Source organism: Trachypithecus francoisi, unplaced genomic scaffold (assembly GCF_009764315.1).
Source record: "Trachypithecus francoisi isolate TF-2019V2 unplaced genomic scaffold, Tfra_2.0 Lachesis_group12, whole genome shotgun sequence".
In the NCBI taxonomy this organism is placed as follows: domain Eukaryota; kingdom Metazoa; phylum Chordata; class Mammalia; order Primates; family Cercopithecidae; genus Trachypithecus; species Trachypithecus francoisi.
The window spans coordinates 112,295,055-112,310,894 of record NW_022681457.1 but is presented as its reverse complement, the minus strand read 5'-3'; the positions used below and the strand labels follow the sequence as shown (position 1 = coordinate 112,310,894).

Sequence of the window (15,840 nt, the reverse complement as noted above, 5' to 3'; positions counted from 1 at the left end):
GAATGCCCGGTACACAGTAGGTGTTCAATAACTGACAGACCGGCTGTCCTTGCACACGTGGCCTGCCTGCGGCCCTGCCTTCTTCCACCCTCACTTGCAGGAGCGCAGTCATCCATCTACTGGGGTGGGAGATGGCAGGGGACCTCTGAGGGCTGTGGACTGAGCTGGGAAGTGAGGAGAGGCTCCAGGGGGCCCCCGGCCAAGAGTTCAGATTCTGCACATGCAGCCCCTGAGTTGGGGACCTGAGGACCACAGTCCCATCTCTGCTCGAAGTCTGTGTTGTCAACGAGGAGCCAACGGGGACTTGTCTGCACTGTGGGGCTGGGAGTCTACCAGATGCATGACTTGGGAATCTGGGTTGGGTACGCAGGGCCTGGGAGTGATTGGGCTGGACTGGGTTCCTGAGCCTTGACCCGGACATCCATGTACCCATTCATTCATTCGTTCATTCGTTCACTCAAGTCTTCATTCCTTCATCACCTCCTGCATACCCTTCGTCCTGTATTTGGTCCTTATTCACTTCAACTTTATCAAGCCCCTCCTGTGAGGTATCTCCTGGGCCAGAACATACAGAAGATGCACAAGAAGGGGCTCAATTAAGGGAAATAGAGGGGACCAAGAGAAAGTCCCCCTACCCTCGGGTATCATACGGTCCAGCAGTGTGAGAGCTGCATGCTGAGAAGAGCCCCTTGGCTATGGAGAAGCCACCAAACCAGGTTTGAACGCACTGTACCCTGTACTCGCTGGATAAGCATACCATAAAGCTTGCCCCCCACCCGGTGCAAGACAAAGTGTGTAAGTCATCTTTCCATAACCGCTAGTATCACAATTACTAAGAGAGGCGAGGGCCATGTAAGCGACTAATACCGGAGTGAGTGTTATGCTAACAGTCTGCAGACATACCATGTTATCCTGCCCAGCTTGGTGGGGTGTGGTCAAGGGTGGTTTCACAGAAGAGCGGGAGGGGGGCTGTGACTGGAAGGACAAGTAGGTGATCACCAAACAAACAAAGAGGAAAAGACACCCCAGGCAGAGGAACTGCGTGGACAAAGGCATGGAGGTGGGAACTCAGGGTTGCCCCGGCTGCCCAGGGAGTTAGCGTGTGGAGCTGGGTTCGTGGTGGGGCTCTGCCTGGTGGGCCAGCTGGGCCAGGACAGGAAGGCCTCCAGCATCTTGTGGAGGAGGCTGAAATCAGTTCTAAAGGCCATGGGGAGCCATGGGCTAGGTTACTTCTCCACCTTGGCGTTCTGGATGTTTTGGGAGGGCTGATTCTCTGTGATGAGGCTGTCCTGAGCGTTGTGGGATGTTCGGCAGAATCCTGGCCTCCACCTACAAGATGCCAGCAGCACCTCTCCCTGCCCCCTGCAGCTGTGACCACCTGAAATGTCTCCAGACATTGCCAAATGTGCTGGGGTGGGAGAGGGGGTAAAATGACCTCTGGGTTGAGAAACCCTCGGCTAGGAGAGTGGCATGAGTGGATTATGCTTTGCAGGGCTGGGTCTGACCACTCCATGGAGCGGCAGATTCAGGGACAGAGCCTGAAGGCCAGAGCCTCATCGGGAGGCCCTGAGCACCATGGGTGGGAGATAGAGCCAGGGCTGGGCTGTGGGGCAGAAGGAGAGTCCAGGCCCTCCACACTGCCTCTGCTATCACTGAGTTTTACCAGATTCCCCAGTGGCAGGTACAATATGGTGAGTGTCAAGATCAATCCCCCCCCCCCCCCCCCAGGAAGAGAAAGTCCCGGACCACGTATGCAGATCATGTGGAGAGACAAACTGACTCAGCCAGAACTGGCCATCGCCACCCCCAGCCTAAATAAGATGTGGGGTTGGAGAAGCCAAGAGAGAGGATTTTGGGGAAGGAGTCGCCATTGTGCTGAGTGCCCCCTGCTGTCCTTTGGAGACGAGAGGGCACTTCCTCTTATCCTGGACCAAGCAGGAGGGGATGCGAGGGGCCTATCTGGGAGCTTCATATCCTAGGAGTTTAAGGACATAACACAGGTGGAAGATTCTTGTCTATTTTGTCCACTGCTGAGTCCCCAGCACTGCAGGGCTGGCACACAGCAGGTGCTTAATAAAGGAGCCTGTGGCTGGATGGGCCTGAGCTGGCATTGCTGGAGGGAGCCTGGGTACACGGAGAGTGAGCTGGGCTGCTATAGGTGCGCAGCAAAGGGCAAGGCGACCATGGACCCCAGTGAGGAGGCCAGTCTGGCCATCTGCATCCCACAGTGCTTCCTAGTAGGGGAGGGCGGCCTCAGCAGGAGAAGCCAGGAGGACACCACCCTGTAGGAGCCGAAGGGGAGGTGGTGAATTGTGGCCAGCAGGAGGTGCAGGCATTTCTGGTGCTGGGGAGCTGTGGCCAGTGGAGTCAGTAAGAAGGTCTCCAAGAAACCTGTACAAGAGGCCCAGAGAGAATGAGCTGGAAACTGTCCCCAAAGGCCCCAATGCCAGATGGGTGACAACTTTGGCTGCCATGGAACACTGTGCCCTTTCCTTCCCAAACCCTCACCCCTGGGCCTGGCCCTGGAGGAGTCAAGAACTGCACTTGGCAGAGTCCAGAGAGAAGTCAGCTGCTCTCAAGCCTGGGTCGGCCTGGAGAAGGGGAGAAGCTTCATGTTGCGTAGAGATTAGAGCTTGAAGTCGCTCTCAGGATGGGACCTAAGCCTGGGAGGATCCTTACCTTCAGGAGGTGATGGTGTCATTCACTGGGATAGGGAAACTGGTAGGGGGAGCCGGTTGTTGGGGGGGGTGTGCGGAGAGTCTGTGGGACCCATTGGTCTTGAGGTGTGTGGGGGACAACTGGAGAGAACTATTGTCCCCTGCTTCCACCAGGTGACATCTCCCTCCTGCCTTCGGCTCTATTTTAGGGATCAGGGAGTTCTTGGAGCTGCTCCCAGGCAATTCTCTTAAGGGCCTGAAGAGCTCTGCGTGCCTGTCCAGTGGCTGAGCCTCTCTGCAGAGTTAAGGCTGTGGGTCACACCAGCCACACCCTCAGCGTGGCCCATATCACAGAAACATGTGGAAACCAGGTGATTTCCCAGCCTCCTGGGTAGGAGGTGGGATTTTCCATCCCCAAGGAACCACTTCCCAGTTTCTCACTCAGCACCTAGAAGCACCATCCTTGCAGGCTCCGCTGTGGGGCTGGTGGCCCAGAGCAAGGGTCTCTGTATCTTCAGGCGGCCTGCAGTGAGGAAACTGGGAAGAGAATCGCCTCCTGCCACCCAGTCCACCCCAACCCTTAGAAATGCCCTATGTGCTGGGGGCTAGGATCCCCGTAATCCAGGGCTGGAGGAATGTGCTCTGCCCCTGCAGGGCTGGACTTGTATTAGGGCTGGCACTCAAAGTGGGGATGGGGGGACAGATCACAGCTGGAATGGGTGCTCAGTCATGATGTAAATCTTGGGGAAGCCAGCTGTCCTGGGCCTGGCCTCAGCAGCCCCTCAGGGCCCCACAGCTTCCCAGGTGACATTCTCTCCCAGCCTCTGTTCATCTGCCCACTGCCTGGGCAGCAGACTTGATCAGGGAAGTGCAGAGTCTTCTCACTGTGAGAAGGGCTGGATGCATGTTTACGGAAAGATGAACACATGAAGAGTAGTAACAACAGCCAAGATTTATAAATGCCTATTGTTATATATGTAGACACTTAAGTATATATAAAGTACAGACTGCATTATGTATATTACATATCCTTAAATTTTTAGAATAGTCCCATGAGGTGAGTTCAGAGATCCAGATCCAGGTGATCTGGCTCTAGAGTCTAAACAGGCCAGGTGCAGTGGCTTACACCTATAATCCCAGCACCTTGGGAGGCCAGAGGTGGGAAGATCACTTGAGGGTGGGAAGAGCACTTGAGCTCAGGAGTTCGAGACCAGCCTGGGCAACATGGCGAAACTCCGTCTGTACAAAAAAATCAGCCCAGCATGGTGGCCCGAGCCTGTAGTCCCAGCTACTCTGGAGGCTGAGGTGGGAGGATCGCTTGAGTCCAGGAGTTGGAGGCTGCAGTGAGCTATGGGTGACAGAGTGAGACCTTGTCTCTAAAAAAATTAAAAAATAAGAATTAAATATACTTAAAATAGAGTCTAAGTGAGCGAATGATCTAGAATTATCTTGGTTCCCCTAAAGCAGGTGTCAGCTTTGGGGGATGTTTTTCCAAATTAGTGCCTCACCCTCACGGGACAGGGAAACCTGTGGGAGCTGGGAGGGCAGGTGGAGGCCGGGCAGGTGGAGATGGTGACTCGAAGAGGAGGGGACGATAGGAGGAGGTTGAAGGGTCACCGAGTGCTGGGAGTGACGCTGGAGGTATCGGCCCAGCGACGCTGGGGTGGTCGGCTCGGAGGCCCAGCAGAGGCTGGGGAGGGGCGTGGAGGAGGCGTGTCCAAGGCCGGCTGGCCCCGCCCCGCCCCGCCCCGCCGCTTGGCCTCTGGCCGCTCGGGCGCGGGCTTTCGCTTTCAGTCGCCGGCTGCAGAGCACAGCGGAGCCTGGGGAGAAGGCGCTGGGCTGCGAGGGCGCGAGGGCGCGAGGGCAGGGGGCAACCGGATCCCGCCCGCACCCATGGCGCCCGCCGCTGTCTGGGCCGCGCTGGCCGTCGGACTGGAGCTCTGGGCCGCGGGGCACGCTTTGCCCGCCCAGGTGGGTGACTCGCGCGGCTCACGGGGGACAGCCGCCCCGCATGCCCACCCGGCTGGTGCACAGCCTTCGGGTGCCCGGGCCGCGCTCTCCCAGGGTGCTGTCACGGGCTGGGAGGCTGGAAGTCCGAGTCGCCGCCCCCCATCCGCGTCAGACACGCGCCGCACACCTCTAGGGACCCCCCGGGGACCCCGGGCCAGTACACGTGCGCTCGGGGCGCAACTCCGGCCCCCGAAACCCCTCTTACCCGCGTCATGACAGGAGCGCACCCTGGTTCCTCCGCGAGCGCAGGCCGGGGCGTTTGGGGCTGAGCAGCGAGCCCTGGGCAGACCCCCGCTAGACCCGGGACCCCTTCTCCCTCACCCCTGTGACTGCTGCGACAGCACTCCCCTCCCACGCGGTGGAGAAGGGGCTGTGCCGGGGCGCTGCCCCACTGCCCACGCCGGGCACCCTCTTCGGAAGACTTCCTCTTCCTCTGGGTGACGGTTTTCCGATTTCTTAGAAATACCAGGGTCCTGTGTCTGAAGAGCAGGGCCAGGTGTGTGTCAGGCCCACTGAGGGCACAACTGGAGGGCGAGCTGCCTGTCTGCTTCCTCCCGATGCGTCTGGGGGCTACTGCGGAGTCTGCTTTCTGTGGCCTCTGGGGGCAGGGGAAGCGCGGGAGGTCTGGGTTGGTAATCGAGCAAGGCAAATGAAGTCTCCAGGGGCCGCAGGAAAATGGCAACAGCAGAAACCCTGGGGCTCCTATGAACATCACTCCCACAATAGCAACGGGCGTACAAGGGACTGTGTACCGTTTGCCTTTTTTTGACTCTCCTGGTTCGGTAACATAGGATTATCCCATTTTTTTGACTGTCTCCATGGTTTGGTAAGGTAAGATAACCCATTTTTTACAGAAGGAAAACTGAGGCTCAGAGAACCTGTATTTCACGGAAGGGCCTGGGGGAACTCTTCCTCCAAAGGGCGTCTCTCCGGCCCTTGGCCCCTGTGCCCTGAGACTGCAGGGAAGGTGGGCGTTCATCCTTCCTCAGAGCTGCCCCTGATGGACACGTGGCCCATCTGCCCCCATCTGACATCTTGACCGAGGAGGAAGGTGGGAGGTGGCACTGGCTTCTGTGTTGACATAAGGTGACTCGTTGATCTGAGGCTAAAGAGTCCAGTTCTTGTGGGTGGAAGATGGGGGCTGTCAGACTAGAACTGACTCACCCACAGTGGGTGTCAGGAGTGGGTCCTGGAGAACTGCCCCAGAGTAAGTCCTGGGTGGCCTTTGGGTCCGGAGAGTCCCCACTCTAGGGCTGAGTGTGAATGGGGATGACTGTGGTCCCCAGCTTGACTTTGGGGTCATGCCATAGACTCTGGCCTCAGAGGGGGTCTTCCTGCCACTGAGCTTGGGCCTGCCTGGGTAAACTCTGGGGTCATGCAAGCCCCTGGATGGGAGAGCGGTGGCGGGCACAGGGCTCTTCAGGATACCAGGCTGCAGTCCTGGAGTAGCCGGAGCGGGTTCCCTCCCACTTCCTTCCCCTCCTGACCAGCTCCTGTAGCAGCTCAGATTCCCTCCTCCCTCATCCCTGCTCTCCACCACCCCACCCAGACTATTGCCACAGCTTTGTAGCTGGTCTCCAGGCCCTGCCCCCTCTCCCGCTGATCCGTGGCAGAGAGACCCTTCTCAAGCATGAGGCACCTCTCTGTTTGCCTGGGGAGCCTCCTGTGGCTCCCAATGGTCGAGGCAGAAACTCCCCTGGAGATCCCAGGCCAGAGTAAGGTACCTGAGCTCTTCTTCCACCTCCCTGCACATGTGCTCCCCAGCCTCTATAGAACTGACGATGGCCATCGTGTGTGTCATCGTACCAAAAGCATTGTCCATGCCGTCCGCTCTCCAAGGGACACTCCTTACCCCTATCCTTCAAGGCCTTCTGCAAATGCCATTCTCTGTGGGAAAGCCTTTCCTCCTTCTCAGTTGGATGTGATCTTCTCTTTGAACTCCCAGGCCCTTCTGTTCCGTTTGAGGACAGATTGCATTCTGCCTTTTAATCTAGCGTTTTACCCCCTAAGTGGATGGAAGGTGTCTTGAGGGCCGGAACTGTGGGTTCCTCCTCCTTTGCATTAGTAGCATCACCATAGCTCCTGATTTCTGAACACCCACTAAGCACCAGGCACTGGGCTAGGTACTTCGTCACGAAATTTCACTGAAACCTCCCTTACAGCAACTCCCAAGAGGTGGGTGGTGCCGTTTGTCTTTAGAGATGTGGAAACTGAGGCGTTTCCCAGGATCACAGAGCTGGGGGCTGGGGAGCTGGAGGTAGGATTTGAATGCAGTTCTGCCTGATTCCAAAGCTCCTTTCACAGCACCCTCCCAGTGCCCGTATCTGCACTCCTGCTCCCAGCCAGGCCCTCACACACAGTGGGTTCTCAGGATGGAAGTCAACTGAGCTGCAGAAGGAGCTTCCAGGAGACCTGAGCTAGCCGTGGACGCAGCTGACTCACTGCTGCAGGGCTTTTGCCCCGTTTAAAAGTCTTATCTGCCAGCTGGTATGGAAAATATCATTCATTCACTTAGTTATTTATTCATTTGACAAAGAAATCGCAGTAAAGCTGGCAGTAGGTGAGTGCTTGGTGCCTCTGATGGGGCTAAGCAGGGCCTGGACTGTCTGGGCAGAAGGATAAGGGGTCTCTGCCTGATGGGCCTGGCCCACCTCCCCCTGGAAGTCTTGGTGCTGAGCTGCTGCTGTTTGCCTCCTCATCACCCAGGGCCTGGGGCCAGTTCAGGTTAGGGGAGAGGTTGGGGGCTCCCAGGCTGGACATCGGAGAGGAGTTGGGTGATCTGGGGTACCTGCTGACCCTGGGGGCTCTTCCCTCCTTTCACCACGTCTCTGTGTCTTCGCCTTCTGTCTGAAATCCCAGTGGGGAGCCTGTGTGTTGACTGAGGGTGTGGTCTGTTGGTCAGGCACCTCTTTAGAGGGCAGTGGGTAGGTGGTCAGGCACCCTGAGGTGGGGCCATTCATTGAATCATGCCCCCAAAATTCATGGACACACCTGCTCCAAGCCCAGCCCAGTGCCTGGCTCTGGGGACCTCAAGATCCAGCTCCAACCCTCTAGGAGCTACACTACCAACAGGTCACAGACTTCACAGGCCTGGGCTCTGTCCCAACCGCCCTTATGACCTTGGCTGAGCTAGTAAGCCTATGTTCTCATCTGTGGATGTGGAAAGTATTCCCTGCCTGGCCCTTGTCACAGAGCCATGGGTGTGAAAGGCTGAGAACCTGCCAGGCATTCTTAGGTCAGAGGTGACCCTGTCATCCTGGCGCCTGGCACAGTGGCTCCCCGTAGCACTGTCCCTCCCAGGGCTGGGTGATGCTTTATGGCTCTTACTATGCAATGTTGCCTGGAGGAGTAGCTGGGACGGTTGTGCATGGGAAGGGGAAGAGTTTTCTCGGAGCCATGGCATGTATGTTACACCCGACTCTACAGCAACCTACTTTTTTTTTTTTTTGAGATGGAGTCTTGCTCTGTTGCTCAGGCTGGATTGCAGTGGCGACATCTCAGCTCACTGCAGCTTCCATCTGCCTCTTGAGTTCAAATGATTCTCCTGCCTCAGCCTCCAGAGTAGCTGGAACTACAGGTGTGCACCACCATGCCCAGCTAATTTATTTGTATTTTTTGTATTTTTAGTAGAGTCGAGGTGTCACCATGTTGTCCAGGATGGTCTTGAACCCCTGACCTCAAGTGATCCTCCCACCTCAGCCTCTCAAAGTGCTGGGATTACAAGCACGTGCCACTGCGCCTGGCCCGTTCTCACTTCTTCTTCTTCTTCTTTTTTTTTTTAATTTTTTTTTTTTTATTGAGACAGAGTCTTATTCTGTCGCCCAGACTGGAGTGCAGTGGCGCAATCTCTGCTAACTGCAACCTCCACCTCCTGGGTTCAAGCAATTTTCCCACCTCACCCATTTTCACACCCATGGCTCTGTGACAAGGGCCAGGCAGGGAATACTTTCCACATCCACAGATGAGAACATAGGCTTACCAGCTCAACCCAGGTCATAAGGGCATCCCAGCCTCCCAAGTAGCTGGGATTATAGGTGTGTGCTACCACACCTGCCTAATTTTTTCTTTTTTTAAGTAGAGACGGGATTTTGTCATGTTGGCCAGGCTGGTCTCGAACTCCTGAACTCAAGTGATCCACCTGCCTTGGCCTCCCAAAGTGCTGGGATTACAGGCGTGAACCACCGTGCCTGGCCCCATTCTCGCTTTTGAGCCATGCTTTTCTGTCCTCAGATGTGCTGCACACACACCTGCCCCAGGGCCTTTGCACTTGCTTCCCCCCCTCACCTCCAATACTCCTCCTGCTGATGTCCCTTGATCTCCTTCCCTCACTTCCTTCTGCTGAAGTAGACAATCCTGCCTGTAAATGCTGCCTGCCAGGTGCTCTCTCTCCCCGACCTGCCTTGTGTTCCTGTATAATGCTCTTGACCTATTCTATTTCTTTCACTTTTATTACGTCCTTCCACAAGATTGTAAGTACCGTGAGGGCAGGGACTCATTCACCACTGTAGACTCTAGCCTAGAATAGGGTTTTCAATCTCAGCATCCTTGACATTTAATTCTTTGTTGCGGGGCTGTCCTGTGAGCTGTAGGATGTTTAGCAGCATCCCTGGCCTCTACTTACCGGATGGCAGTAGCGCCACCCTCCCTTGTGACAAAAATGTCTCCAGATATTGCTAAGTATCCTTTGGCGTTGGGGGATTGCCCCTGATTGAGAACCACTGGCCTAGGACAGTGTCTGGCACATAGTAAGTGTTCAAAAAATATTCATCTGACTTTGACCTTGATAATGGCCCTGTTTTACAGATGAGGAGACAGGGGGTTTGAAAAGTCAGTGGTGGCAGGGTGGGGTTCTGTTTGCCTCCATCTCTTAGGATATTTTTCTGGGCTCCCCCTTCCCATTGAATGGGGTCTGCTGAGGTTAGGGGTCCTCTCCCCACGTTGCTCACCCCCTCGACATCCCTAGTGTAGTGAGGGATGGGGCCACTCACCAATGGTGACTCAGGACCCCAGAATGTGTGTGATCTACCCAGAAGTGGGCAAGGAGGGAAGCTGGGGTTTGGGGTGCCATGGGGTGAACAGGAACAAAGTAGAGGTGCTGTGGCTCCCAGTTCTGGACCCTCGTCTGGGCACAGGGAAGCAGCACTGATGACTCTGGGAAAAGGCCCAGGCCTCTGAATCAGATAAACCTGGAGTCGTTGCTCTGCTGTTTTACTGGCTGTGTGACCTTGACAAGTCTTTCTAACCCTCGGAGCCTCTGTGTTCTTATCTGTAAAATGGGAGTAATCCTAGCCTCACGGACTGGCTGTCAGGATTAAAAGTGCTTTCTAATCCTGGCATTGGCAGCAATTTGAGCCATTGGTGGCTTTGCAGGTCTGACTTGACTCTCTGGGCCGTGAGGTGGTGCTTAGGCCTAGGTGGGGACCCCCGTGGAGTCAGACTCTCTGCTCTCAGCCCCAGGGCCCGGGAGCTTGGTTGGCAGCCCTGCAGTTGCCCAGAGTTCCTGTCTAAGTGGCTTTGCTGCCCATCATCTCAGAGAGCAACTTCTTTCCCCCCTGCCTTTTCCTGTCTGTGCTTCTGCCCCAGTGCCCCCTGACTGGGCCTCTCATACCCACTGCTTGACAGCCTGGTCTTAGGACACCGTATTGTGGCAAAGGCGGCGGGGTCAGGATCTCACCTCCCCTCCCTTCACCACCCCTTTTAGTGAGTAACAGGGGCTGTGTGTTTTGGGGGTGAGTGAGGGGTACATTTGGTGAAGCACAGAGACAGTGCACAAGGCTTCAGCTTGCAAGATGGGCACGGGAAGATTCCAGGTGGTCTCCAAAACCTCCTCCATCTCCAGCCTCTGTGCTGCTGAAGGTTCTGTTTACTTGTGACCCCGAGAAGGGGATGCCCTGTGGGGGCTCTTCTGAGGTCATGCTCTCCATTTTCGGCCTCCAAGTGACTTCTAAGACAGCATGGCTCCGAGGAAGGAGCACTGACCCGGGTGTTGGGAGATCACAGTTCCCATCTGAGCACCGTCACTGGCTCACTGTGCTACCTTGCTTGGGTTACTTAACCTCTCTGGGGCTAAGCATCCCTACCTGTGAAACCTAACAGCCCTGGTTCCAATGCTTTCGTAGAATATTGGGGAAGTGTCAGCTTTGAGTACTTGACAAAGGCCACACATTGGGGGTGGGGTATCTAAAAGTCTCCAGGAGGGAGAGCCCAGGACTCCCCACTGTCCATATCTTGGTTCCCCAGATTCTCTTCTTCTTGCTGACCTCAATCTCACTTGCTTTGGGTGGAATGATTTCCTGACTCAGGCCCCAGGGCCATCAAGAATTCACGGCTGCCTTTCAGCCTTCATGAAGGACATGGTGGAGCTCCTTAGGCAGAACTGGGGTTTGCCTCTCTGCCCCTTGGTACCTAGGTGGCACCTTTCCAAGTTCAAGAGCTGGATCCTTTCCCCTTCCCCACACTATGGGAAAGTCCTCGTTGTAGGCAGGCCTCTGCCGCTTGGTACCTAGGTGGCACCTTTCCAAGTTCAAGAGCTGGATCCTTTCCCCTTCCCCACACTAAGGGAAAGTCCTCGTTGTAGGCAGGCACTGCAGAGCCTGCTTTCTGGGAACCCACAAGTTCAAGGAAGCCTTGAGCAGGGAGGGCATTTTCCTCGAAGAAGCCCTTTGTCACCGTAATGGGTGCAGGCTGCTCTGCCCTGGTTCTGAGTCCTGCTCCCCTTCCCTTAGGGCTTTGGGCCTTGATCACCTCTGCTGAGCAGCTGACCTCTGGGCTGGGGCTCTAACGCTCAGGGCCCACCTCCCTGGGACCCACAGTCTTTTTCCACTGTGGCGTGTAGTGATGTCACAGGTGGCAGTGATGTCACTGTGGTTTGAGGTACTTGGCTGTGAGCCCTGGAGGAGGAAGTGTCTGTTCGCTGATGGGGGGTTGGAAGAGATAATTTACTTCTGCTCCAAGCCTGAGCCCCAAGTGTGCAGGGGGAGTGCAGGGGGAGGGCTGTTGGCAGTGCATCCCAGGGCTCCAGCTGTGCCCTTGCATCTAGCCTGTCTTTCCTGTGGACTGTGACAAGCCACCCTGCATCTCTGAGACTCCATTTCTTCTTCATTTTTTGAGACGAGGTCTCACTCTGTTGCCCAGGCTGGAGTGCAGTGGTGCGAGTAGCTGGGACTACAGGCGCCCGCCACCATGCCCGGCTAATTTTTTTGTATTTTTAGTAGAGACAGGGTTTCACTGTGTTAGCCAGGATGGTCTTGATCTCCTGACCTCGTGATCCGCCTGTCTCGGCCTCTCAGAGTGCTGGGATTACAGGCGTGAGCCACCACGCCCGACCTTTTTTTTTTTTTTAGATGGAGTCTGGCTCTGTTGCCCAGGCTGGAGTGCAATGGCATGATCTCGGCTCACTGCAACCTCTGCCTCCCAGGTTCAAGCTATTCTCCAGCCTCAACCTCCCGAGTAACTGGGATTATAGGCGTGAGCCACCACACCCGGTTAGCTTTTGTATTTTTAGTAGAGATGGGGTTTCACCATGTTGGCCAGGCTGGTCACGAGCTCCTGACCTCAAGTGATCTGCCCGCCTTGGCCTCCCAAAGTGCTGGAATTACAGGCATGAGCCACTGCGCCCAGCCTTTATTTCTTCTTTGCAGGGGGAGGCGGGGTTGGAATTATCACCCTGGAGGTTCATGGTTGCTGGATTATTGATTCTGTTGCTGGATTCAGGAGACCTGTTAGCTAGTTCACAGCAAGTGTTGGGTGTTTGGAGAGGGCTGCAGAGCCCCTTCTCAGGACCCAGGAGGGCCAGCTGCCCTCCTTCTCCCCTCTTTTGGACACTAGTGGGCATGTTCTGTTGGGAAAACAGACAGTGTAACCTGACTTCGAGGGCCGCAGGGTGAATCTCTGTCAGGCGTACTGGCTCCTTGAGAGGCCTAGCGGATCTCTCCTCCGTGGGTCCCTTTTGGAGCTGGGGCTCGGGTTTGACGCAGCCACTCTGACTGGAGACGGTACAGAAATCCCCAGGGCGATTTGTTTGTTTTCCTTTGCTGTCCAGACAGTGGCCCACCGTCTGCTTCAGTCTGAGCGTGGCCCTGCACTAGTGAGACTGATGTGGCCACAGGTTCAGAGAATCAGTGTGCCTGAGTGGGAGAGCAGAGCGGGAGGGGATTTGGAGGCAGGCAGGCTGTGGACAGGGAGGAGGGAGGACATCTTCTGAGCTGTCAGCGGGAGGCGTTCTTGAAGGTCTTTCAGGAGCAAGGCCAGAGGCCATGGGAATGGGTGGGGCCTGGGGCTGGGAGTCAGGGGTCTGAGGTCTCATCTTGGCCCAGCCTCTGCTTCCGGGAGAACTTGGCCAGTTCCCTTCTCCTTTCTGAACCTCAGTAGCCCCAACTGTCACTTGAGATTAGCAAGGACCTCCCTGGCCCCAGCTGGAGTAAGTGGCTTTGGGCAGGGAGTGGAGTGCAGATTGCACCACCACGTCACCCAGCTCAGAAGGCTCGGGTGTGGCCCAGCTGTGGACTTGATTGTGAACCCCTGGGGAAGGGCTCTGGCCCTTTGCCTTAATTAGCAGGACGCCCACCAGTGCTCTGGGTGTCCCTGCTGGCCCCTCCTCCCGCTGACCCCAGCCCCAGTTTCTGGCTGCAACTTACAGAGGCCCCAGGCTCCTGTGGCCCCATCGCCAGCAGCTCCTGCTGTCATTTCCTGAGCCTTGCAAGCCCCTAATCCTGCTCCTTCCTGTCCTGCCCCCCAGCTCCCTCAAGCCCCGCTCCTGCATCCCATTCTCCCTAGACATCACCCCTCCACCCCTTGGCTCAACTTCCTTCCTGTTGTGACTTGGTCCTTTGGTCATTGTCCTGGTCTTTTCTTGTCCCCTTCCTGATTCTGCCCTTCTCCAGTCCCACACAGGGGACCTCCTAACCGCTGAGCCCTGAAAGGTAGGCAGGTTTAGGATGAGTGGCTACAGGGAGAAGAATGGTGTGGGGAGGGAGGTGTGGAGGAAAGAATATTAGGGGACAGGCCGGGTGAGGTGGCTCACACCTGTAATCCCAGCACTTTGGGAGGCCACTTGAGGTCAGGAGTTCGAGACCACCCTGGCCAACATGGCGAAACCCTGTCTCTACTTAAAAAAAAAAAAAAAAAAAAAATTAGCCAGATGTGGTGGTGTGCACCTGTAGTCCAGCTACTTGGGAGGCTGAGGTATAAGAATCACTTGAACCTCAGAGGTGGAGGTTGCAATGAGCTGAGATTGCACCACTGCACTTGTCTGGGTGACAGAACGAGACCCTGTCTCAAACAAAACAAAACAGAACAAAAACCAAATATTAGAGGACAATGTTAGACTGTCCCAGCTGTCCTAGCTGGAGCCAAAGGTTTGTTGGGGACAGTGACAGCAGCACATGAGGCTGTAAGTTTAGGGCCAGTTTATGGAGGTAGTGATAGCAATTACATTGAGAAAACTGTAGCAACTACAATTTGGGAGGAATTTTCTAAACACTTTCCATGTGTTATTGAATCTTCCCATCAGCCCCAGGAGGTATGTGCATTTATCGGTCCCATTCTACAGATGAAAAGACTGAGGTCTACGAACTCCTTTATTTAAAAACAAAGCAAAACATCTTCAAGGCTGCCTGCTAAGAGGGGAAGGAGTATGGATTCAAGCCAACATCCTTATTCCAGTGTCCATGCTCTCAGCCACCGCACACACTCCTCCTATCAGGAGTTGAGGCAGTGGGGAGCCATTATAGTTTTTGAGCAAGAGAGTGACAGGGCAGAGATCACTGTGGCCTCAGTGTGAAGCACAGATGAGATGGAGAGACTGGAGGCAGGGAGGCCCATGAGGAGGCTGTCACCATGGTTCAGGTGACAGCTCTGGGTTGGTGAAGAAGCAGAGAACAGGAAGGAAGGGGAGAGACACTTGAGGGAGGAGGAGGAAGCCTTTAGACTGGGCCATGGATGTAGGGTGGGGTCATAGGAGGTGAGGAGCGTGCTCTCTCCACCCACTTTTTGCAACATGAGGCCCCTCTGGCCTTAGCTCTGCCTGGCCTGAGCCTGAGCCCAGTGGACCAATTCTGTTTTGTTTTGTTTTGTTTTGTTTTAAAGTCGGAGTCTTGCTCTTGTTGCCAGGGTTGGAGTGCAGTGGCGTGATCTCGGCTTCGGCTCACTGCAGCCTCTGCCTCCTGAGTTCAAGCGATTCTTCCACCTCAGCCTCCCAAGTAGCTGGGACTACAGGCGTGTGCCGCCACACCTGGCTAATTTTTTATATATTTTTTTAGTAGAGATGGTGTTTTGCCACATTGGCCCTGCTGATCTGGAACTCCTGACCTCAGGTGATCCACCCGCCTCGGCCTCCCAAAGTGCTGGGATTATAGGCGTGAGCCACCGTGCCTGGCCCCAGTGGACTGATTCTGGTCAGTGTCACCCCATTTGTCCCTGGAGCTTTTGCAGTCAGTCACAGGGCCAGCCTGGTCCTGGTCACCGCTGGCTGGTTACCCCGGCTGGGTTGGGCAGGAGACTGGGCAGGGCTGGTTGCTCATCTCAGGTGTGAAATGGGCTGCACCTCCACTGGTCTGGGGGTCAGGATTCCAGGGCCTGCCTGGCGCTGCTGCCCCTGTGCCCCCAGACCCCTCGAGCTCCTCCCTGACCTTTGGCTTCCTTGACTGTGAGGTGGAAACAGAAGGGCTGCTCTCTGTCACTTCCCTTAGGGGTGGGCAGTTGCTGGGAGGGCACGGAGAGCCCAGGGCTAAGAGCTGACATTTAGCTTGGCGCGGTGGCTCACGCCTGTAATCCCAGCACTTTGGGAGGCTGAGGCAGGTGGATCACAAGGTCAGGAGTTCGCGACCAGCCTGGCCAACATGGTGAAACCCTGTCTCTACTAAAGATACAAAAAGTAGCCGGGTGTGGTGGCGTGTCCCTGTAATCCCAGCTACTCAGGAGGCTGAGGCAGGAGAATCGCTTGAACCTGGGAGGCGGAGGTTGCAGTGAACCGAGATCGTGCCATTGCACTCCAGCCTGGGTGACAGGGTGAGACCCTGTCTCAAAAGAAAAAAAAAAAAAAGAGCTGACATTTAGCGGGTGCTTCTTGGGTGCGAGGCAAGAGACCCGATGCATTAAATGCACAGAGTGCCCTTCCCTGTCACAGCCACCTGGGGGCAGGGGAACATTATCCCCATTTTACAGAAAAGGCCTT

At 55.7% G+C, this 15,840-nt stretch overlaps 1 protein-coding gene across 2 annotated transcripts in view; it reads left to right on the top strand.

The window, feature by feature from the left end:
* Positions 1 to 4,407: 4,407 nt before the first annotated feature.
* TNFRSF1B (TNF receptor superfamily member 1B) overlaps positions 4,408 to 15,840 on the top strand; it is a 42,513-nt gene continuing 31,080 nt past the window's right edge. For both annotated transcript variants that reach the window (XM_033228308.1, XM_033228307.1), the window contains exon 1: positions 4,408 to 4,628. In XM_033228308.1, the coding sequence (XP_033084199.1) occupies positions 4,551 to 4,628 (78 nt within the window). In that variant the 5' untranslated portion in view covers positions 4,408 to 4,550. The remainder of the gene's footprint in view (positions 4,629 to 15,840) is intronic.